At 40.3% G+C, this 25,756-nt stretch overlaps 1 protein-coding gene across 2 annotated transcripts; it reads right to left on the bottom strand.

Annotated features, from left to right (window-relative positions):
* Positions 1-1,559: 1,559 nt before the first annotated feature.
* Positions 1,560-25,671, bottom strand: tbx1 (T-box transcription factor 1). Of its 2 annotated transcripts, none has more exons than XM_037531449.1 (8): positions 24,953-25,671; positions 21,899-22,301; positions 16,388-16,489; positions 11,594-11,765; positions 10,437-10,592; positions 7,328-7,395; positions 5,446-5,546; positions 1,560-2,721 (listed from the first exon to the last, which is right to left on the bottom strand). In XM_037531449.1, the coding sequence occupies exons 1-8, from the start codon at positions 25,107-25,109 to the stop codon at positions 2,351-2,353; spliced, it is 1,530 nt and encodes a 509-aa protein (XP_037387346.1). In that variant the 5' UTR covers positions 25,110-25,671; the 3' UTR covers positions 1,560-2,350. The 2 variants fall into 2 exon arrangements, with proteins under 2 accessions (XP_037387346.1, XP_037387347.1); XM_037531450.1 differs by having other exon boundaries at positions 21,899-22,250.
* Between the last annotated feature and the right edge of the window lie 85 nt (positions 25,672-25,756).

The raw sequence follows: 25,756 nt of genomic DNA, 5'->3' as shown, positions 1-25,756 counted from the left end.
CTCTCTCTCTCTCTCTCTCTCTCTCTGTCTCTCTCTGTGTCTCTCTCTCTGTCTCTCTCTCTGTCTCTCGCTGTCTGTGTGTGTCTCTCTGTCTGTCTCTCTCTCTCTCTCTCTCTCTCTCTCTCTCTCTCTGTCTCTCTCTCTCTCTCTCTCTCTCTCCCTCTCTCTCTGTCTCTCTCTCTCGCTCTCTCTGTGTGTGTCTCTCTTGCTCTCACTCTTTCTCGCTCTCTCTGTGTGTCTCGCTCTCTCTCTCTCTCGCTCTCTCTCTGTGAGCTTAAGCGTGAGTAAAATGGTGATATGTAACTTTTATTTTGACAGATATTGTCAGCACTTAAAGGGCGCATATCCTACATTTTATCTGCTTTTTATTTTTACACCCTTAGGATCCGCTTCTGATATTTCTATGGGTTTATATATAAAAATTCAAAATTAATTTTTACATGACATTTTTTCTGTAAGACTGGTTTATGGAAATGAGCTCTGATTGGCTTCCACTCAATTAAAAGTGGAAGTATGGAACCAAAAACATACCAATAGAGTCAAAAGGTGTCTACGTTTATATGCTTGAGTAGTTTAAATGTAATGTAATAAGAAAATGAGACCAGGGCTGCCCAAAGTCAGCCCTCGGGCCACTTTGATTTCAACATGATGTAGTCACTGAGACGTAAACAAAGTCAGAGTGGTTTGATGTGAAATGCTTCTTTATGGAGAAACTTACCCCGTCAATTTTCTTTACTGTAGCATCGGCTAAAACAGGGGGTGCCCATGTCTACAACATATTTTATCTACTATCCAAAACCACCAGTGAACCTACATGAATCTTCGGAGTTTTATATGCAACATTGACGATGATAAAATAGTGATAGATCTAAACCAAGGAGCTCTTTTGCCTAAATACTCCCCTTTCGCCTGTTCATAACCATTTTGTGTAACATCTTCCTTTCAGAAGCATTAAACTCTTCAGACGTCTGATTCCTGTCACCACCGCTGTGAGCATTTCTAACTCCGTAATTTTCTCTAGAATGGATCATTTCACTTTTAACCACTCTGAAAGACTTTGCTTACATCTTAACCATTTAATTAAGCTGAAATTTTGACAAATCAGTGGAATTCCCTCTTTAATTATAGTAATAAAGTCCAATTACTCAAGTACTTTCCACCACTGAAATGAACCAACTCCAGAAAACTCGATATCCTGATATATATATTGAGTATCTTGAAGTTTAAGATATCAAATATGATGTAATGTATTTTTGCCCCGTTGCCCACCCCTGAGTGAACTGTCTGTTTTTGTTGAGCAAGCCGACTGTAATTTTATGAATCTGGGCCGCGCACCACAGTCCCAGACTAACAAGAATGTAATCATGAATTTGTTAAAGTTTCAGGGCTTCTTTTCCAAATCAAACATGTATTAATCACACTCAAACACACACACACACACACACACACACAGAGCGCAAAGGAGCCTTTTTCACCCCGGATCCAAGCGCCGTGGTGTAATTGGATAAAGCTCTTGGGGAAGCTTTGACAAAGATTGAAAAAGGTAATGGAAAACGATGTTGAAAGTAAAATATTTAATGCTTATTTAAAAGGTTCGGCTAGGTCACTGTGTCCAAATTTATTTTGAATTGCGGTAAGTCAGTGCCATGGTACAAGCTTCTCGGAGTTGCTTAAGATGGCCCAGCATTTCCAACAACGCCCAGTTCATAATCAGAAAAAACACAAAACAAAAAAATTCAAGGCATTTCAGCACCTTCGAATCAGCGCAACATGCAAATGCCCGGTCTACCTAGAAGCTTGTTGGGCTCAAGGATATAATATAACTTATGGCTTTTTAAAAGCAAAAAAAAAAAAAAAAAGTGCATCCAACACAAAAAAAACTCTGTTCCAGTCTGCAGTAATGCATTGCTTGTGTTAGGAAGGGCTTTCCTTCTTGTTGCGCTGGCCTTTATACTGTAGTCTCCGGCTCCTCTGGTGCGGGTCAGATACAGTGACAGTTCTCAGGGAGCCAAAGTCCAGTCCAGAGCATTCGCCCACACTTCACGTCAGTACTTTTCTCCGTGTAATAAATATGGCAGTTCATTTCTTCGCTGCCGTGCGCCTCAAAGGTCGGGCCCTTTCCAAAACTCACTCAGCCTTGGACGCGGACAAGCATGTTTACGTGTATGAGAGAGGGATAACCGATAATACTCTCACGTAATTAATTCAAAAACTGCACTTGTGCAACTCGGGCATGCCAGTTCTAGACCCTGAGGTCAGCAGATGTACATTACGCTTGAAGTGAGGCCTCCAAAATGTTTGTGTTTTGTCTCTCGATGCTCTTTGCTGCCACAAACCCATATTTGAGTCATTATCTTGGCCCGTAGTCGTAATTAGCCGGGCCGCTGGTGGCTGAGTACATGTTTGCTGTGGCTGGGTTCATGTGGGGGTGGTAGCCGTGCCCCCTGATGCTGGGTAAAGGGTACGGGGACGGCCTGGTTTTGGCCCCCAGGTAGTGTTCGTAGGTGGTGGGGTATTTGTAGGGGTGATGGTGGAGAGTATCAGGCGGCTGCGGGTGCAGTTCGTGGGGGGGGCTCCGGGGTCCTGCCGTAAGTGGGACGGCATGGAGGCCCCCTGGGACAGGAAGGGCGGGGCTTAGAACACGTGACATCAGCTGGTGAGCAGGGTCTGCATGGATGGGCGTCCCACTGGGGTCACGGTCATAGTCTCGCCGGCTGTCCTCTGTGGACAGGAGGGGAACAGGTTGTTATGATGGATGCTGTTACAGATATGCAGTATATTTACAGCGGTATGCAAAAGTTTGGGTACTCCTAGTGAAAATAAGTGAACACATCCTCTGCATGTTATTTAATGCACCTTTGTTGAAATAAAAGTGGAAAAGTGGCTCGTCAGATCTACCTAAAAAAAATTAGTTTATGTGGTAACAAGTAAATTGTTTTATTTAACCTAAATAAATACTTTGAATGATTTTTTTTTTATAAAACTACTTTGCTTGTTACCACATGAAGTCATATTTTTTTACGTCTGATGAGCCTTTTTTTTTTTTTTTACAGTGTACTAAAAAAACATAAAATATGACTTTTGTGAAAGTTATGGCAGTCTTTTTATTTTGTGTTTTAATAGTTTTTTACCAATTTGGTGAAGCAAATAAATAGATATTTTATGCACTACAATATGCAGAAAATGACCTACTTAGAGAATGTTAATTTATTTTCAACTATATATATATATATGTATATGTATATGTATATATATATATATATACACACACAAATATGTATATACACATATATATATCTGCTTTTGAAACAGAATCTCCAAAAAGATAACTTTACAGGAGAAGCAAAAATGTAAATGTTCTCTTCTTTTAATTGAAGTAAATGGATAAATATTTTTTTCTGAGTAATTTTGGGCCATTTATGTCAGTCCATTCATCATGAAATTTTGATTTAGATATTTTATATATATATATATATATATATATATATATATATATATATATATAGTTAGTTAGAAATCACCTATACGTTTATTTAATAACTAGTCAAAACAGCCAAGTTATTCATTTTTTGGCATTGTCAAAAAAAAGGAAAACATAACATAGTTACTTGCAATTTTGTATATATCGTGTAAATATATATAATGCTAAAATAATGGTTAATCTAAAAAGAAATATTTCCTTAAATGCCTAAAAAAAATTTCAAAAATTGCCAAAAACTGTCATAAAAACTATCGTAAAACATTGTATTCACAACCTTTTAATGTAGCATTAGCTTATAGTGAGGGAGCGTTTAGAGGCTTTAACTATTCAGTGAACAACCTGAACAGATTGAACAATTCAGTGAGTTTCTCTAAAATATACATCCTCACATTTCCATTATGCAGCAACGTTTTACAAATCGTGTTGAATCTTTAACGTGTCCGTTTTAGACCCTGATGTCAGCAGATCTACATTAACCAAGGAAAATGTTCCAAATATTTATGCAATTAGATACATAACTGATCCATTGACTCCTGTAATTCATTGAAAAGCTGTGATGGTGAAACTGGCACGTCTGTTACAGACCTCGAGGTCGGCAGACGGACATTAACAGTTGAAGAGAGGCCTCCCAAACGTTTGTGTAGGAAGATCGGAGCGCGACTTTCAAATCTCCAGCGTTTTCTGGAGCTGTTTTAGTGTAATTTGCTCTGCTGATTGGAGTGGAGTGTCCTGCGAGTGATTGGCAGCGTGAGTTATAGGCCTCTTCTGCCAAACAGCCTGAATCGCTCAGGAAATCGTTATACGCAGAGTTATGAGTACACGAGGAAAAAATGGCAGAGGCGATGTTGTGGTGTGTGTGAGGCGCAATGTCCTCCGGGTGCGCAGCTGTTTAAACCTCTGCATATTGCAATCTGCAGCCCTCAGCTGGAAATGGACGCGTTTGGCCCTTAGGAGTGTATTTTTCACAAATTCAGTGCACAGGTGGCCAGTTGCAGTCACTCCGTTTCATGCACTGCAGTACAGTTTGGATTGGATTTGTGCTTTTCTGCTTTTTTTTCACGACTTTTACTTACTGAGGTCAAGGGAGAGTGAAGGACAAACTAACTTGGAGCAAAATCTAGCACCAAAACAAGAAGAGCTCCTGTTCTGCAAAGAATCTTAAGTGAAACAAGTGAAAATGCCTTAAATCTAATTACAGCTAGAATTTCTCATTGAGATTGTTGCCAAATTATTGTGCATTTATTCAACTGATTTCTAGACGTTTTACTAGTTTTAAGTCATTTTATCTTAGAAATTGATCTTATCTCACTGCTTCTAGCATCTTAGTCCAGTATGTTGGATAATCTGAAAATCATAACATCGTCTCAGAGTGAAGAATGTTTGATATATTGGCTGATTCCAGATGCTTTTATAAGTTGGGAGGTTTGCAGTGTATTATTTTATAACTTCGGTTCCTGGTAGATGCTGGATGTCCTAAGAAGTTCCACTGCAGTTCCACTGGGAGCTCGGCACTGGAGGAGTTTTTGGACCTCACAAGTTGTTTTTTGTAGCTACTTTTACTTCTTCTTGAGTCATTATTTCATTGCAGTAATAATACTTTTACTTCAGTGTGGCTTTAGGCTGATTAAATGTCACCAGCAGGCCATGTGGTCTACTCTGACCCCAAATCACAGCGATGATTTCTGAATGATTATTACATCCATACTTGCCAGTAATTAAACAGCCCAAACAGTGGAAGCTCTTGCAGATGTCGATTGTTTTGGGACGCCTGTGCGTAGCCATGAACCGAGGGAAATTACATGTTTTTAAAATGCTTTATGAGTTTTCGCAGTGCAGAGCGTTCGGGGGTGCTGGGCTGTTGGAGAATGTTATTAGGGACTATTTTAAAGCTCATTTTCTGAGCTCCTGAGTTGTAAGCTGAGTTGAGCAGATGATTATCAGAGCTGGAGAATGAGGGCACATACCTTTCTCAGTGCCATTCTGCTGCGGGGGAGAAGACATTGGGTTCCTTGTGCGAGCGAAAGCGCTGATGATGGGCAGCGAGCCGGGCCTGTGATTCCTCGGCCTGAAACGAGCAAGCAGCGCGAGTGTAAGGTTCACCGTTTACCTGTCTGTACCTAAACACAACCTGTATATAAACGAACTGCAGTGAATGGCCAGACGCCATTAGTCCCTCAACAGATGTTTGGCCAGTGTGCTCTGGACTTTAACCTCTAAGTTACAGTAACTTTTCATAACAGGTAGTTCATTGTAGTTACTGAACAATTCATACTGGATGCTGAATAGCTTGTAGTAGTTATTGAATAATTCATACTGGATATTGAAACATTTGTAGTAGTTATTGAATAATTTGAACTGAATACTGAATAGTCTGTAGTAGTTATTGAATAATTTGAACTGAATACTGAATAGTCTGTAGTATTTACTGAATAATTTGAACTGAATACTGAATAGTCTGTAGTAGTTATTGAATAATTTGAACTGAATACTGAATAGTCTGTAGTATTTACTGAATAATTTGAACTGAATACTGAATAGTCTGTAGTAGTTATTGAATAATTTGTACTGAATGGTCTGAAGTAGTTATTGAATAATTTGTACTGAATACTGAATAGTCTGTAGTAGTCATTGATTAATTCATACTGGATATTGAAACGTTTGTAGTAGTTATTTGTACTGAATACTGAATAATTTGTAGTAGTTATTGAATAATTTGTACTGAATACTGAAGTTTGTAGTAGTTACTGAATAATTTGTACTGAATACTGAATAGTCTGTAGTAGTTACTGAATAATTTGTACTGAATACTGAATAGTCTGTAGTAGTTACTGAATAATTCATACTGGATATTGAAAAGTTTGTAGTAGTTATTTAATACTTCATACTGCGTACTGAGTAGTTTGTAGTAGTTATTGAATAATTTGAACTGAATACTGAATAGTCTGTAGTAGTTATTGAATAATTTGTACTGAATACTGAATAGTCTGTAGTAGTCATTGAATAATTTGTACTGAATACTGAATAGTCTGTAGTAGTTACTGAATAATTCATACTGGATATTGAAAAGTTTGTAGTAGTTATTTAATACTTCATACTGCGTACTGAGTAGTTTGTAGTAGTTATTGAATAATTCTTACTGAATTCTGGATAGTCTGTAGTAGTTATTGAATAATTTGTAGTGGATAAATAGTTTGTAGTGGTTATGGAATAATTCATACTGGACAGTGAATAGTTCCTTGTAGTTAATAAATAATTCATAAGGAGTACTGAATGGTTCATTGTAGTTACTGACTAAATCATACTGGATACTGATTAGTTTGTAATAGTCATGGAATAATTCACACTGAATAATAAGTCCCAATAACGGCATATATAACAGCCTGTACACTGTAAAAAAACCAAAACAAAAACAATTTTGTCTTGATTGAACAAATAATAAATGAACAAATCTAAAAAAAAAATTCTGTTAACTTAATATTAATTATTAATATAATAATCACTGTAATTCCATTCAGTAATATCTTCGATTGAAATCTGATTGATTGAAATGTTGTAAGCTAGTGACCAGGACATATTTAAAGATGTCTTATTCAGGAGTTCAGGTTATTTTGCAACACTGAGAATATAAAATGATAAATAGTCAACTGTGATTTACTTATTTACAGTGATTGCTTGATATGTTATATGCCTGAGCTTTGATCAGGTGCTTTCGTGGAATGATCTAGAGCTCTGTTCATTGTTTTAGACACATCTAACATTTATTCATTTGCTAGTGTTTGTTTGTCAGTATGTTGCAGAGTAAAAGCAAACATCAGTCAGACGGCGCGTTTGTCCAGGCGTACTCACCAGTCCTCCGGATCACAGTCTCTGAAGCCCTTCGCGAATGGATTGCTGGCGATTTTTAGCTGAGTTATCTGAAAAATGCAACACAGAAATGTCAGATTACACATCAGCTCTAATATTATATTATTATTATTACTATTATTACTATTATTATTATTATTATTATTATTATTATTATTATTATTATTACTATTATTAGTAGTAGTAGTAGTAAAAGTAGTAGTAGTAAAAGTAATAGTAATAGTCGTAGTAGTAGTAGTAGTGAGTCATAGTAGTAATAGTCATAGTAGTAGTAGTAGTGAGTCATAGTAGTAGTAGAAATAATAATAGTAGTAGTAGTAATAATAGTAGTAGTATTAGTAAAAGTAGTAGTAGTAATAATAGTAATAGTCATAGTAGTAATAGTAATAGTCATAGTAGTTGTAGTGAGTCATAGTAGTAATAGTCATAGAAGTAGTAGAAATAATAGTAGTAGTAGTAATAATAATAGTAGTAGTAGTAAAAGTAGAAGTAGTAGTAGTAGTAGTAGTAGTAGTAGTAAAAGTAGTAGTAGTAATAGTAATAGTCATAGTAGTAATAGTCATAGTAGTAGTAGAAATAATAGTAGTAATAATAATAATAATAGTAGTAGTAGTAATAGTAATAGTAGTAGTATTAGTATTAGTATTAGTAATAGTAGTAGTAGTATTAGTAATAGTAGTAGTAGTATTAGTAGTATGTAACACATTTCACCTACACTTTAAAAAAATACAATACCCAGAAAGTAAATGGTGCTTTAAGTTAATTTATTGGTTTTCTTTGCTGTATTGCTCATACACATCTAATAACACAAAATATAAACAATATTAATTGCACAATCCATAGGGACTGAGATCAGTCTAGTTAAGATCAATTTACTTGAATCAGTCCTACAGACTGAAGAACCTTTAGCACATAAAAAGCTTTCCAGCATTCTGAGCAGCTTTGTTGGCTTCTGTCAGTTAACTCTTATTTCTGTCTCATTTTCTCATTTATTCTCTTTGCAAAATGTTACTTCCTGTGAAAAGTGAAGTTTGCATTGTACATATTGATGTTATTCTCAGCGTGGTGGCGTTTTGCGTCCAGCCTCGAGCCGTGAACGCTAACAGAATGGCAAGCGTGCACTAAGCTATCAGATTCCTCAGAAGTGGATGAGTCTTACCTGAGCCGTTCATTACTGTGTGGAACAGCAGTTGGTGTGGGTTTAATACGATGGACTAGATTTACCTTCATCTAATTCAGTAGTAAGCAGACCTTGAAAAAGCGGAGCAAGCCAGCTCAGTGGACGGCATTTACAGAAGATTAGAAAGTCTCTGTAACTCATTTATGAATCTGTTTAGGCTTCAACCTGTTAAGTTACTTGTTTTTTCGAGGCAATAAGCTTGCAGGCCATTAACTTTATATCATATTATATTAAGTAACTTAAATATTGCCCAGTAATTTACCAGCTTCTTTTACCAGCCGCCTCCTCGGCTGGCTGAAGAGCTTCGCGCGCTGAGGGTTTGGGGATCACGAGGTCAAACAGATAGGCAGGAAAAAAAACAGAAAGGGAGAAAAAAGAGAAGAGAAAACCAGCAGAGAGAGGAAGAGAGACAGAGAGAGAGAGACACACGCAGAGATGATAAAGAGAGAGAGACACACACAGAGATGATAAAGAGAGAGAGACAGAGATAAAGAGAGAGGGAGAGAGAAAGACAGACAGACAGACAGAGAGACAGACAGAGAGAAAGAGAGAGACAGACAGAGAGAGAAAAAGAGAGAGGAGAGAGGAGGGGAGAGAGAGAGAGAGAGAGAGAGAGACAGACAGACAGACAGACAGACAGACAGACAGAGAGAGAGAGAGAGAGAGAGAGAGAGAGAGAGAGAGAGAGAGAGAGAGAGAGACAGAGAGAGAGAGAGAGAAAGAGAGAGACACACACAGAGAGAGAAAGAGAGACAGACAGACAGAGAGAGAGAAAGAGAGACAGACAGACAGAGAGAGAGAAAGAGAGACAGACAGACAGAGAGAGAGAAAGAGAGGGAGAGAGAGGAGGAGAGAGAGGAGGGGAGAGATAGAGAGACAGAGAGAGAGAGGAGGGGAGAGATAGAGAGAAGGAGGGAGAGAGAGAGAGAGAGAGAGGAGGGGAGAGAGAGCGCGATCGATCAGCTAAACAGATTTTACTCTTCATATTTATTACTGGGTTGTGTTTCTATTTTGTATCATTAAAAATATTATTTTCTGTCTGAAAATATGAAGCTCGCATCTCTGCATTAGCACCGTTGGTTATTTGTAGATTTTATTTTTATATTGTTTTTGTTTTGTTCAGTATGAGAGCAGAGAATGAGTGAGCCGTTATAATTTACAGTAAATTTACAGGATTATTTACAGTAAAGTAACATTTTATGATCTTATGAAATAACCCAGCGTTCCCGTTTCTCCTCCACACACGTCCTTCAGTCCTCCGCTCATAAGGCCGTTAGAAGGAGGCTGTTGCAGCGCGTTCTAAGCGCTCTGACTCTGTGGTTCTCGTAGGCTGTTCTAAGGCATTTTGAGCACTCTTACTCTGTGGTTCTGGTAGGCTGTTCTAAGGCATTCTAAGCGCTCTTACTCTGTGGTTCTGGTAGGCTGTTCTAAGGCATTCTAAGCGCTCTAACTCTGTGGTTCTGGTAGGCTGTTCTAAGGCATTCTAAGCGCTCTTACTCTGTGGTTCTGGTAGGCTGTTCTAAGGCATTCTAAGCGCTCTTACTCTGTGGTTCTGGTAGGCTGTTCTAAGGCATTCTAAGCGCTCTTACTCTGTGGTTCTGGTAGGCTGTTCTAAGGCATTCTAAGCGCTCTTACTCTGTGGTTCTGATAGGCTGTTCTAAGGCATTCTAAGCGCTCTTACTCTGTGGTTCTGGTAGGCTGTTCTAAGGCATTCTAAGCGCTCTTACTCTGTGGTTCTGGTAGGCTGTTCTAAGGCATTCTAAGCGCTCTTACTCTGTGGTTCTGGTAGGCTGTTCTAAGGCATTCTAAGCGCTCTTACTCTGTGGTTCTGGTAGGCTGTTCTAAGGCATTCTAAGCGCTCTTACTCTGTGGTTCTGATAGGCTGTTCTAAGGCATTCTAAGCGCTCTTACTCTGTGGTTCTGGTAGGCTGTGACGGCTGTGAACCGGGTCTCCTCGAAAACGAAGGTCTTGTAATTCTCCTCTGCATATTTCTCGCTGTCCTTCCGGGGGTCCACATAGACCACGTGGAAGCGGGGCTGGTATCTGTGCATGGAGTTCAGGATAATCTGCAGAATAAAACAAGCAGAGAGGAACATTTACATCATCATAATCATAATAATCATAATCATTATAATATGATAGATAGATAGATAGATAGATAGATAGATAGATAGATAGATAGATAGATAGATAGATAGATAGATAGATAGATAGATAGATAGATAGATAGATAGATAGATAGATAAGGCAAGAAAAAAGATAAATAGATGTACTTCATTCATGCCAAAGGCCAATTGGGGATGATGATAATAATAATAATGATAATAATAATAATAAAATGGCAAACAGGCAGATTCATTGATTAATTGACTGATTGATTGATTCGTTTGGATATATTTTTTAGCCTTAAGGGGCGTTGTATGTAATTAAAATATAACAATAATAACAACAACAACAACAACAACAACAACAACAATAATAATAATAATAATAATAATAATAATAATAATAATAATTATTATTATTATTATTATTATTATTGTTATTATTTCAGTCTGTACCCTCAGGGCAGTGTTTTTCCCCTTCATTGTTCCTCGCGCTGGCACGCGACCCTCTGTTTTGACTCTCTTGTTTTATCAGTGTTGTTTATCGGCGTGGGACGTGAGGGAAAACGCACGCGACCGAAAGTCTTCCTGCTTCAGCGCTTATTAACAGTATTAGCGGTAATAATAGCAGTAATATCGGCTCGCTGGGATGCGCAGTTGGTGTCTGAGGTCCTGTTATTTCGACTCTGTCGGCTGCAGCGCGCTCTGTACTCCGAGCTCCGCTCGCGCTTCACATCAAACTGAAAATAATTTTTAATAAGACGCGGCGCTTTAATAACGCGGCGGAGCTGAAACGCCTTCCAGTCTTCCTAGCCGTGTGTGTGTGTAGTGTAATGTAATATATATATATATATATATATATATATATATATATATATTACACACACACACACACACACACACACACACACACACATATATATATAGAAATATATATATATAGAAACAGAGCCTGCACTCACGTGGCCGTTGTCGTCCAGCAGATTGTTGGTCAGTTTGAGTTTGTCAAAAGAGACGATCTGTTTCATCCACTGCGCCCCCTTGGCGGGGGAGTCCGGGTGGTAGTGGACTCTGCCTGGGGTTGCGGGGTCAGCCTTACCGGCCACGAGCCACGAAGAGCTGTGGAAGGCATACCTACATCCAGAGAGAGAGAGGGAGAGAGAGAGAGAGAGAGAGAGAGATCAGATATAACACACTCTCCATTTCTACAAGCCTTCAGTTTTAGGCTCCTCAGAAAACGTGTTTAACCATCGGGCGATGAGGGTTGATTAACTCTGAAGAGCACCGATACTGCAGTAAGCCTAAATAACACCAGCACAGTTTGTCGTTTTCTGGATGTCAGCGGGTTCATTTAACCATTTCCAAACCTCTCCTGGGGGAGCCTGGGTGTTGTTAGTAGTGTATCATCTTCAGCTCGATAAATCCTTCAGTGTGTTCAGCCGAGTGTGCTGCTGATGGGCTTGAACCTATCTGTGATGGCTGGAGTGCCGCGAGGAGAAATCTGGAACCAAGCATGGCTTTTGAGTCTGACTCTCAGCCTGCACCGTGAGAAATGAAGCTTCTGTGCAGGTACAGTTTTCATTCATCAACGTCTGAACGGTGTAGATGTTCCCTCAAAGGCCCAGCAGTGGTTTTAAGGTCTGATTGTGAACCTTAAAGAAGTTTCCCCAGGTGAAAAGTTGGTATTTGTGATTTTGACTAACCGAATGTTTTAAAACAGAGCAATAAAATAAAGTCCTGGAGGCGAGGGGGGGGGGGGGGGGGGGGGTGGGGGCGGTATGTGGAGCCAGTACAGCTTAGAAAACATCATTTCAGCGGATTATGGTCCAGTTACGTTCCCTGACTAGAGGTACTGGACACAGCCCCTCTTGTTGCTCTTTGCTGTTATGTTTATTTGCATCTGTTCTAAAGGCGTTTTGTTCTCTCACTGCTGAGGCAAATGGTTTTAAACCATGTGCTAAAGACATTTGCGCAGTGCGCTGAATGGCGCTAATGCATGCACTCGTTCAGTTTTGGAAGCGAAGCTTATTTGGTCGCAGATGCATTTGTAAACTTGTTCTGTCTACGTGTGAAAGTGCGTCGTGTTCCAGATGTGGAGGTCCAAATCTCGAGGCAGAAAACTCCACAACAAAGTAAATGTAAATAGGTAATTATTGAATGCGCACGCTTTGTTCACGCGCCGTGCGCCGAATTCTCGAAATACTAAAACCGGCGTCTTTTGTAACGTTTCCGCGAGCGTTATTATATTTAAAGGATAGACCAATGAAATCTTAGTGTCGCCAGTGATCAGTGACCTCAAGCCTTTCCTCTAGTGTCCAGACAACCAAAGCGGAGTTTCGTCCCGAACCGGCTTTGCGCTGCTGTCTTTCAGTCTTGGAGTTCATGAAAGCGCCCTGTCCTCAGTGGAAGCCCTGTGGCAGCGTGTTTACAGCTCTCTAACTGCAGGCGCTTGTAATGAAATTGAATGAGATCCGCTTTCGGCCAGCCTTCTATTTCCAGCGCAGAGGCGGCGAGACCCGCCTAAACGTGCGCCTCGAGCTGTAAAGGTGTTGTTTTTGTAGAAATAAAGGAGTAGAAATAAATCTGTAACTTTACAGGACAAAGGAAAAACTTACTTTACTTTTAATGTAAGTCAACGGAACCAGACGTCTTTCCAAGTCATTTTGTGCCGTTTCTTTTGGTCCATTCGTCTTGAAATTTACATGCAATGTAAAGGACCGTAGGCGTTTTCAAATGATGCCAAAAGCCGAAAAACGTCAAAAATGGAGATACGAGGTTTTATATAATACGAAAAAGAAACTCAGCGTAAAAATCTTTCAGGCCCAAAAACTCTAAGTACAGAGCTGCTCTTAGATTTGCAGTGGAAGCTTTTTAGATTGCGTTCTTGGCTTTTTGGACTCTCCTTTGGTCTAAAAATCTCCTGCTGGCCCGTCAGGGTGAGGAGTGAGCAACAGGCCAGTCTAATTTCATCATAAAAAGGAAGAAAAGAAAGTTATTGTGAGAGGCTGGAATGAACTGGAGAAGTTTCTCGACCAGTGTTCTCGGAGACGTTGTGATCGTGAGGTACAGGAAAGTGCCGGGTAAATGTAGGTTGCCGAGCATCTTTGCGCTTCTAAGGCATTAAAAGCATTGCGAGGTTTGGCTCGTAGGTCTGGGAGATATGCAAACAGCTTGTTTATCGTCACGACAAAGTTACAGACCACGCAGTGTTTCCATCGTAATACAGTAAGACAGTAAAGATAACGGCTTGCGCTGTAAAGGGAAACTGGTTTCACCTACAGAGCTTAGACTATGCAGACCTTCTTAAAAATCTGCGGTCACCGAACATCAATTAGTAAGTCGAACGAATAATCGCTGCGTTACGTTCATATTAATCCTCTATTGCGCGGTGTTGACTCAGGGCAAGAACATATTTTCCCATATTTTCCTGACTTTACAATGATGTTATACATGTTTGAAAACAGCGGTAGAGTTAATACATTTACATTTACAGCGTTTAGCAGAAGCTCTAATCCAGAGCGATTTACAAGAAGCGCTTTGTCTGTCTAGAGAAAGTATCTTATCTAGTTCCCAGTAGGTTAGAGAGAAAGACGGTCCTGAGCTCAGATACTGATAGAAACAGAGTCACTGTAGATACAGAGAGAGAAATGAATAGAGTTAAACACAGAATAATACAATATAATACACTACAGTACACTACAATACACTACAGTACACTACAATACAATACACTACAGTACACTACAATACACTACACTACAATACAGTACACTACAATACACTACACTACAGTACAGTACAATACACTACAATACACTACAATACAATACATTACAATCCAGTACAGTACAATACATTACAATATACTACACTACAATATAATACAATACACTACACTAAAATATAATACAATACACGCTACAATACAATACAATACACTACAATATAATACAATACACTACAATACAATACACTAAAATACAGTACAGTACAATATACTACACTGCACTACAATATAATGCACTACAATACACTACACTACAGTACAATACACTACACTACACTACAATACACTACAATACAATACACTACAATCCAGTACAATACAATACATTACAATATAATACAATACACTACACTACAATATAATACAATACGCTACAATACACTACACTACAATACACTCTACAATACAATACACACTACAACACAATACAATACAGTACAATACACTACACTACAATATAATACAATACACTACACTAAAATATAATACAATACGCTACAATACACTACACTACAATACACGCTACAATACAATACAATACACGCTACAACACAATACAATACAATACACTACACTACAATATAATATAATACACTACAATACACTACACTACAGTACACTACAATATAATATAATACACTACACTACACTACAATACACTACAATACAATACCAGTAAACTACAGTACACGGTGCATTCAACAATAAAGAAAACTACAATACACGGTACAATACAATAAACTATGATATATAATTATATATAATTATATAAAAATATATAAGTTGCAAACATTCCTTAATTCAGTGCTCATTTAAGATAATATAATAAATGGAGGAATTTGAGCAAGTCAATAAAAAAACATGTACTTGGTCGTAATTTCTCTTTGTGGGCACATTTAAACCTCTTTTTAATGTTCAGTATCAATTTTTTGTTATGAGATTTTGCAGAAATACGTTTGTTGCCTAGAAGCATCATTGTGCGACAGTGGAATGGGTTTAGCCCAGTCACAGGCCACGTCTCACCACTTCAGGGAATTTAGCTTTATATCATTTCTTCCCATTGTCGCAGGACCCCTGCACACAAGATTAAAACTCAAATAATGTAATAATCGGGTCCGCAGAAATAAATCAAAAATCATTTCAGGCAAGAAAAATGAACTGAATGGTTTTTTTTAGTGCTCTCGTGATGCGCGCAGCAGAGGGTTAACGTGTTGCTTTTGCTTACTTTTTTAAACGCTAGTGATTATGCACGCACTCATCTGAGGCTGTGCTCACAATTTAAATCAGCGATTTATTACAGGGCTGGTTTGCATATTGCAGCGTATCGATGTCAAACTATTTCAGTTGCAACGAAAAGTAGACGCGTTTTCCAAATAAATATAAACTTAATTTAACTGCGCCAGACGCCTCCATTCAATCAAACAGAGGGACTTTGTGACCTTGACAATGGACTTTTCAAAAATGTCATTAATTGAAATATCCGTTTTATTTTTGTCCTTTAGACCAGTCACTTACACAGTGAATCCATTTGGTATCGACACGTTTTCAGTTTATACGTCAAAAAACCCGAAGCTTCGTTTTTAGACAGCCTGCCCAAGTCCCATCTAAGGGCACTGCCGTACCTTACTAACGGGCAGATGTAATGTTAAACACTTGTGTGATCACTGCGAATAATGTTCTGTAAGCATCCTGGCATTTGCTAATGGGGAAGTTAAGCAAACGCAACCACCAGGCTCACTATCATGAATATTCGCCGATTAACGCCTAATATTCGAATATCCCAAAGAGACTCCAGCGCTTTATAAGCACCATTACTAGTAGCAGCATTGGTGTAAGCAGCATCTGAAGCGGCTCTCTTCTCTTCACTCTTTTCTGCTTGTGGTAAAAGCCAGAAAATAGCAACTAAAGCACGCAGAAGTGTAGCCCAATCGTTTTAATCGATCACCGTGTTCTGTAAACGCCAACTTACCTGTAGCGCTTATCGTCCACTGGTAGGAAATCCATTAAAAGCATGTAGTCTGCCATTGGGTCCATTCCAAATATTTTCACTTGGAAAGTAGGAAACATTCGTCTGGAAGAGTAAGGAAAGGCCGTGTTAGTGCTCACACTGTCACTTTTTTTTTTTGAAAGAATAATAATAGCACAAAGATTTTTTTTTATGTGAAATAATCGAATAGAACTTCCAAACAGCCACATCAAATAAAGGGCAAATATATAGCCGAACGTTTTACTGCATTTATTTCCACTCTTAATCGCTTCACTCATCAGCTGCGTTGGGTTTTATTCCACCCTGTCTGGAGAAAAATGCTAAAAACGCGGTGCTTCCTAATGTTATTATTATATTATATATTACAGAACTACTTTAAATACGAGATGCATAGAGATAAAAGACCTTTCACTTAAAAAAGCCGAGCACGGTGAGGTGCAGCTGGGCTCTATTTTGTTCGGTGAACGCTGGGTTATTAAATATGATGCCAACACTAAATGATATCTTCTCAGTCTTTAATTTACACCATTAGAACATCGATGCTGATGTCACAGCAATGCGAAACGAGAGCGCTCGCTCTGGGCTGCTAAAGTTAATGTCAAGTTCACATTGATACTGGCAATGGAGTGCGCCCCCCCCTTTATACCCCTAATTATATATATAACTAGGATTAACCTAATTATCATATTTGACACGTCAGACTTGGTCTGCGTGCCCTCTGAGACTCTTTTTAAAATCAAAACAGTCACCTGGCTAAAAAGTGAGGTTTTATGGCTTAATGTATCACATCAGAAACATTTTGCCCACGTGTGGTTTGATTAAAATGATATAAAATGCACACCGGATCGTCCCCTAAAGTTAGAAATGATGTGCAAACTAAAAATGTCAACTAAAAGTAACTAATTTTAAAATTTCGTCGAAATCAAAACAAGTCTCGCCGAACTTGTTTGCCGGGCAGGACTGGGTTAAGAACATCTGGCTCAGATGTTCTGAGTCCTGAAGACTCAGTATAGGAGATTCTATCTGTATTTATTGTGAAGATCACTTTAAAAATAACGATCACGGAGCTAAAAGGGTTTTTATATCGCCTAAAAACGGCTCCGTGATAATAATCCAATAATAATTGAATAATAGCTGAACCCGTCTCGTGCCGCGTAGAGCCATTTCGTAGATAAAAACGAGCAAAGCTTTTGTTAGAAGTAGCTCGACGGTCGTGTGTAACCGACTAGGTGCCTGTTTTTAAAAGCTTTTTTAGTTTTTTTTTTTGTTGTTTTTTTTGCAGCGCGTTACTTTTTTTAACGCGCACGTTGCTAAACGGGCGATGCGGCGTGGACAGACGCCTCGCGCGCTGCAGTCTGTGAACGATTCAGCTGAAAAGCAGTTTGTGTTTGTGCTCCTGGCCAGTGAAAGTGACCCTGACGGCAGTTGTGGGCTGGTGAAGCTAAAGCAGCTCTGAAAGTGCTTTCTCTCGGATGTGCTGTTGGTGGAGTCTCTGGAATGACAGATTACCCTGCAGGACAAGCATGGGAAAATAATCCCACTGCATCCCAGCTAAGCCCCCCTCTCACTCCCTCTCTCACTCTCTCTCTCTCACTCCACAGCACACGGAAGAATATGGACTTATCTATGCAAAGCCAATAAGCAACCCAATAATCAAACACCCGGGGTCGATATCGGTGCTGTTATCGCGTTAATGTCGATATCTGAAATGTTAGGCTTGTCCATATGATCTCTGCACGAGCTTTCCGGAATAGCTTAGTTTATTGATCAAAGCGCAGGGCTACAAACTCAGCTTTTATCACTTATTATATCAATGCAGTATTTTGTCTAAAATTTACTGCTAATTTACAGATCTTATTAATATTTTATTCTTATTACAGATCTTATTCAACTCTTATTTTATTCTTATTACAGATCTTATTCAACTCTTATTTTATTCTTATTACAGATCTTATGCAACTCTTATTTTATTCTTATTACAGATCTTATTCAACTCTTATTTTATTCTTATTACAGTTCTTAAGCAACTCTTTTATTCTTATTACAGTTCTTATGCAACTTTTATTTTATTCTTATTACAGATATTATGCAACTTTTATTTTATTCTTATTACAGATCTTATGCAACTTTTATTTTATTCTTATTACAGATCTTATGCAACTTTTATTTTATTCTTATTACAGATCTTATTCAACTCTTATTTTATTCTTATTACAGTTCTTAAGCAACTCTTTTATTCTTATTACAGATCTTATGCACTTTTATTTTATTCTTATTACAGTTCTTAAGCAACTCTTTTATTCTTATTACAGATCTTATGCACTTTTATTTTATTCTTATTACAGATCTTATGCACTTTTATTTTATTCTTATTACAGATCTTATTCAACTCTTATTTTATTCTTATTACAGATCTTATGCAACTCTTATTTTATTCTTATTACAGATCTTATGCAACTCTTATTTTATTCTTATTACAGATCTTATGCAACTCTTATTTTATTCTTGTTCTTATTTTGTTGTAAATAGTCTAGAAATGTAACTTTAATTTTTACTATGTATAATATTTATAATGTTTATACTGTTTCCCGTTTCTATTACTGAGTGCCTTACTTCTATTACTCTGCTGCTGCTGTAATACTGTGAATTTCCCCGCTGTGGGACTAATAAAGGATTATCTTATCTTATCTAATACAAAAGTTAATGTAAATTTAATTGGGAATAAAAGTAAGTAAATGAAACGCAACCAAAAAATTCCAATGCACAATGTAAGATGGTCATCTAAGATGTAAGTATACCAAATTTCATTGCTGCTGGCCAATCAGAAACAGTTGTGTGGCATTTCCTTATCATGGTAAGCTTAGCTGCTGAGCACAGATGGGTTAAAGAGAACATCTGGCTCGTGTAAACAGACAATACAGAAGGGTTCTTCACTGTGTCTCTGTGCTCTGCACCCTAAAAACAAAGATTCCCAAGCAAAAAAAAAAACCAAAAGTTCTATGATTTGTTCTAATAGCAGAGCCCGTTTTTAGCCACTTTTTAGAACCATTTTTAAGTGCCACGCAGGCGGTTTTCTAACCGTTGAAATATGCAAAGAACCATTTGAGTATTTAAATGATTTTCACAGTTCTGTGTAACCACTGCCTTTACTAAAAACCCTGAAGGAACCGCTTTTTTAAAGAGCGTGGAGTCTAGGCCCGGATCTATGGTTCTAAAGCTGGAGGTTCTAATCTTTGAAACACTTCCTCGCGCTGGAAGAATTCGCAAGCATTGATCTTTAAAGAATCGTCAACGGAAAACTTTTTAGGTTCTTTCACTCCAAACAACCTTTTTTGGTCCCTTTCACTTCAAACTGATCGAAGTGGTGGTCTTGCCAGCGCGCGCTACGTGGCGTATACGTGAGGCGTTATAGCCTATTAATAACCAATCATGAATCATATTTTTAGCTCAAATGAAAAATTCCTTTTTTAATTCGATAATTTAAGAAATGTAGGCGTGTAATGTGTTTAATTAACGCAACAGCACCTACTAAACATAATAAGTGTACATTTATAGTATTTGTAGCCTGGGGAGCTATTAAAGAATAAAGGCTGTTATTAGGTACGTGCAGCGTTTCAGTAATGAGATCAAAGCACAATCAAACCAGCTTTTGAACTCTTGCAGGGTCCATCGCTGACCGTCTGCAGGCCTTATGTGGGTCAGTGAACCGCTTGGTACTGGTCAAAGTTTCGTCATTAACCATGTTCATCATATTTTAATTTCTCATTGAACAAATATAGAAACGCAGAAGGAAAACATGGGTCGATATTTTGGACGACGTAGTTTCAAAGTGTAGAACCGAGTCTCTGTGTGAGAAATCGGCTCAGCGAGCCTTGTGTCCAGTTGCCTGACCGCAGCGTTTTACCTCACGTTCCCTATAAATGGGCATAAAGCAGTGTTTTGCTCGCTGGTGTTGACGCGAGGCCTGCCGTTCTTGGCTTTGTACAGGTGACTAAACTACAAATGGAGCAATAACTCAACAGTCTGTCGCCTCGACTGCGCTTTTGGTGCGTAATGACCAAAAGTAAAGCGAGACCAGGCTTTGGGTCCTTCATTAATAACGCTACTGTTGTTTGTACCGTGGCTTTACAGAACGATATAGCGGTGTGGTAAGGTCTGAACAGCCCGCTCATGGCGAATCGTCTCTAAGTTCGAGCGTTTAAAGGCGCTGGAATAACGCTGGGCTTATGGGCTTGTTTTAAGTTGTGACCGCTTAAATCTTCTCCGGCTCTCGCCAAGCAGCCATACAATGGGTTAGCAGTATCTAAATCAGCTTATCCCCTCTTATCTCAGGGTAAATACACACTGTTGGCACTCCATTGCAGGAGCTCATGCATTTTCGCAGCTGGTGCGCTGCTGGCAAAGTAGTGCTGAGTATCCCGCAATGTGATTTCAAAATACTCAAATATTTTAACAGCTATATTCTTTTGTTTTTTACTGGTCGTGCTATATTGCGTAGAATGTGGGTTACAGTGTATAAGAACATACTATTGTATTCCTACATATCACTATTTACTTTTTAACTATGTTAAACGCGTGCAGTATTTCATATGGAAAAGCGCAACTTTATGCGCAAAATAAACACAGAGCATCGAGCAAGTCTATAGAGTCAAGTCGATCAAGTCTATCAGTGAGTGTAAGTCTGAGTCCGCTATTTAAACAAGTACAGACCTAACAAGCACATTAGTGTAAATATAATATTCCACTGTATCTCTATATATCACTGCGGCTAAATCCAACAAAGCTTAACCGCAAGTCAATCAATAAGCCTAAATGTAGTATAAATGCAAATACACGAATGTAAACCCACTTAAAAATATGAAGATATTACCGATATAACCCTAATGTTTCAGTACAGTATAGCTGAAGTCCAGCATATTTGAACTGTGATATATGAACCAACCAGAGAGCCTAAATTCAGCATAAATATAAACAAGAATGCAAATACAAACAGTTTATCTATCGCTGTGTTAATGCAGGTAAACCCAACAGCTGAACTCCAACAAGTGTCGATTGAAAACTAACCAGTGAGTCTTGGTTCAGGATAGAAATGCAAATACATGAACTTGAATCCAACATATGAATATAATATACCTAATATTTTAAGATAGGGATTTAAGTCTAAATGCAGCGTAATGCTGGACATCAATGAGATCAATAGCTCAAAATACTAAAGATAGCAAGTAAGGCCAACGTGTATATGTAAACATATAAAGCAAATGTATCACCAAGCCTAAATCTGCTCTGCAGTAGTAATAATAATAATAATAATAATAATAATAATAATAATAATAATAATAATAATAATAATAATCACACACATTCACTCACTGCTGCCCTGTCAATGGACTCAGCATTTTAAGACCATCACTTTACTGAATAAAACACTAAACTCGTTGTTTTTCCGCTGCAGCACCGCGTCACAAACCTCCACGGAGGCCCAGCGTGACTCACCTCCCAGCCTTGGTGACGATCATCTCGGTTCCGAGTTGGTTGAACTCGTCCCAGAGCGCCTTCATCTCCAGCTGGACGCTGATGTTGGCCACTTTTGGGTTCTTCTTCACCAGAGACTTGTTGGGCGTCGAGCTGGAGGAAGATGAGGAGGATGACGGGCACGTGGGGGTCCCGGTGTCTCCCTGCGGAGCAGCCTGCCCTGGGTTGGAGCCCGGGTAAGGGTAGGAGTGCTGGGCAGCAGGGCACGGCTCGAAGTGGGTCTCGTGCTGGCCATAAGGATCTCCTGGGGACGGGGAGAGGTGGTAGCCCCCCCCAGGGGCGCTGAGGCTGTTCAGGCTGCTGGTGGTGAAGGCTGCAACATCGCAAAAATGGGAGAGCTGCGTCAGCCACGGGCTGGAGATTGCTGAAATCATTCCAAAATAAAAAAAAAAGATTTTACTGGATTTGCGCTGGTTTTGGCGCTTTTTCCCTTTTCTATTTAGCGCTTGTTTCGCACTCTGCGCTGCTTGTTTTTCGGTTTTTCTCTAACTTTCTCTAACAGCTTTTCTCCGTCGCTGCGCTGTTTTTGGATGTCTTTTGCGCTGTTTTTGGATGTCTTTTGCGCGGTTTTTCGCTGTTGTCCTGATTTCTTTCTATCCGGCGCAATTTCGAGCGATTCGATTTTGTGTTTGTTTAGCGGCGCATTTCCGCGCTTGCCCCTCGTTATTGCGCTGTTTCTTCTCGTCCGCGCTGTTTAACGCGACCGCGCGAGTCTCGTTTCTCTTTTCCCGAAGTCAGAAAAACGCTTGCAGTGGCGCAAAAGTCGACGGCCGTCAAAACACAACAGCAGTAAACAGTAATGATCGCGCCACGGCGTCCACGTTAAGGTCAAATGGTCTTCGAAGGTAAAGGCGGCGAGGCTCCCGCTCGCCCTGCGTGCGGATCCGGGCAGCAGCAGCAGCGGTAGCGCAGCTCCCTCCTTCGGCTCGACGCGGCGCAGAAACGAGGCGGAGGAGTGAAAGACGAGCGGAAGGTCCTGCTGGAGCGCTGCTGAGGGCTGCTCGCGCGTGCTGTGTTGCTCTCTGCCCTGCCGCTGTGCGTTAATGGCAAATGCTCTTCCCTCTCTCTCTTATCTCTACCACCCCTCTGCCCCCCCCCTCCACCACCCCCCTCCAGAAAGCCCGGTTCTTATTTCTGTTTAGATAAAGAGCTGCAGGTATAGGAGCTCTGCGGCCCAGTGTAATGAGGGGGAAGGGGCGGGGGGGGGGGGGGGGTCGACAACAATACAGAGGAAACAACACAGGAGAGGAAACTTTTAACCAAGTAAACATTTTTTTAAATCCAGTAAACAAACAATCTGCCTCTGCTGTTTTTTCTCTCGTGTTTCCTTATTTTTATTTTTTTTTCTCCAGAAGAAAAATTGAAACGGCACACAGCTTAATTTTTATTCCTTTTGCAAAATTTCTGTCCTTTTTTCCTCCAACTTTTACCAACTTCATTTTATTTATTTTGTCCTCATTTTTAAAAATAAAGGCTCCTCAACGCTTTCTGGTCTGAAAAAACGTGGAGTGTATATATATATATATATATATATATATATATAAATATTCATATATATATATATATATATATATATATATATATATATGAAGATAATCAAAAATGCTCCATCCTTTAAAACAAAAAAAAAGTTTATGGTGGTCCCTCAGTGGTCCCTTTTTTCTCCCATCTAGCTTTTATTTTCAGAAGCCTGTTTTTTTTTCGCTTCACTTCGCGCATTTTCCGAATTTGTAGCGTCGGTTTGATGTTTTAGCGACTTTTACCTGCATACAGCGCTTTATTTCCTTCTAGTGCCTCACAACGTCATGTTCCTCGAGCTGTTCCAGGTCCCAGACAGGTTACTACCCTCGCTGCGTGCTTTACACGCTCGCCTTCTCTTTCATTCTCACTCAGTTATACGGACACGCGGACGTCTTTGGCGTCTCTGCGACTCTTGGCGTAATTCAGCAGCTCAGCGCTGATGTCAAAGCGGGCGCGATTAAGCGAAAGAAAACTCCAAAATATGCGGCAGTTGTCCATTTTCGTTTTCGTGCATGCGGTTGCGCTGCACGTCTGCTGTCCCAGCACTGCTCCTGTAGCGGCCAGCCACACAGGCGGCGCTGGTCTAAGCCTTTGCCCCGCTCTAGTGCACCTGACGTGTCTCTCCCGCTCCCAATTAGCGCGTTTTTACCGTTAAAGTTGCTTTTTTTGGCGAAGTGGAAGTTTCGCTTTTGTGCCTTGGCGCTTGCGTGTTAGGCTCACGTGGATGACAGTAGCGTCCCAACGCAAACGACGTGTATTCCCGCTTTCCACGCGCTTTGTCCCGCTCCAGCACACCTGGACCAACTCAACGGCTCATTATTGACCACTTTGAAGGCTCTAATTGCGCGGTAATTGCGCGAACAGTGGTGTTCGGCGGCGTCACGCACAAGTTTTGCCCCATGTGCGTCCAGTTCTTGCACGTTTTGCTACACATTTGGCTGCTTTCCCTGCCCTAGCTCGCCTGACCCCACCTGGCTTGCGCATTATCGATCACTTCAAAGCTTCCAATGAATCTGAGTAGCGCAATCGGTCAAGTGTGCAGGAGCTTTTCACGTACGTTGCCATGTTTCTCGGCCCCAGCTCGCGTGTTACCCAATACTCAGCGCATATGTGCCGTAGCCCTCTCCTAAGACCGGTAATAATCGCTGTATTCACGCATAACAGCAGCCAAAGCGCAGTCTCGGGGCTCGACGCTTCTCCGTCAACACCAGAAACAGAAAATGCGCTGCACTTTAGCTGATCCTAAACGGCGTGGGCTCAGTCAGTGGTCCCTTCGAGCACACCTGACAGCTTCAGCCCCTGATCAGCCCAGTTTAGGTTCGTTTAAGCCCACAAGGCAGGAAACGTCTCACTTTTCTGCGCAGTGTTGCAACGTCTGGTGCACAAATCTAACAACAACAAAAGAAAAAAGTCGAAAAAGAAAACAACAGACCCCCTAAAAACACCCCTCAACCCAACCTACACCCCCCCCCCCGCGCCTCCTGCTCCCCTTACCTTCCATCTCTCTGGTCACTGTGCTGTAGTGCATGGCCCCCGGTGATTGCTGCTGTTTTCTGTCCAGCGCTCGAGCTCCAGCTGCCGCCGCCGCCGCGATCAGAGAGGCGATACTGAAAGCGTTTGCTTTTGGAGAAAGGGGACTGCTGTCGTCCATAGGACACCCACCCTGTCCCGGGATAGTCCTGCTTTTTTTATCCCCTCTCCGCTCCTCTGCACTCCTCCAGCAGCGCGGAGCACAAACAACAGCGATCCAGAAAAACAGTGTCGGCGGAAACTTCGCTCGCGCGGACTTTCCTTCACTTCTCTCCGGCCGTGTGGCGAAGCTCCACTCCGCGCGCTCGCTCGTGCGCCTGCGGCCTGTTCTTTCTTTCTTTCTTTCTTTTTTTTTTAAAACTTTTTTTTCTTTTTCTTTCAGACCCTCCAAAAAAAACCAAAACAAAAACCAGAAGCCCAAAAAACTTTTTATTCCCACCGAGTAGCTCAGCGAGCCATCGCGCGCTCCAGCTCGGCTCCCTTTTACGCTCCAATTAAAAGATGTGCCCCGACGTGTCCCGCTGTATTAAAACATCGCTCATCCTGCTAGAAGAGGGGGGCAAAAAGTGGGATTTTCTTTCTTTTTAAAACGCCAGCTTCCCAACGTGCGAGCACCCCCCACCTTCTCTCCCTCTCTCCATTCAGCCCGGGTGATGTCAGTGTGCCTGGAGGAGAAGCTACTGAGTGAGAGAGAGAGAGAGTGAGAGAGAGAAGGAGAGAGAAGGAGAGAGAGAGGTAGCTCCACGCCTCCCATACACGACCCAAGAA

Source organism: Pygocentrus nattereri, chromosome 20 (assembly GCF_015220715.1).
Source record: "Pygocentrus nattereri isolate fPygNat1 chromosome 20, fPygNat1.pri, whole genome shotgun sequence".
NCBI classification, from domain to species: Eukaryota; Metazoa; Chordata; class Actinopteri; order Characiformes; family Serrasalmidae; genus Pygocentrus; species Pygocentrus nattereri.
Note: the sequence above shows the minus strand (reverse complement) of the source record. Positions and strands in the feature narration are given on the sequence as shown.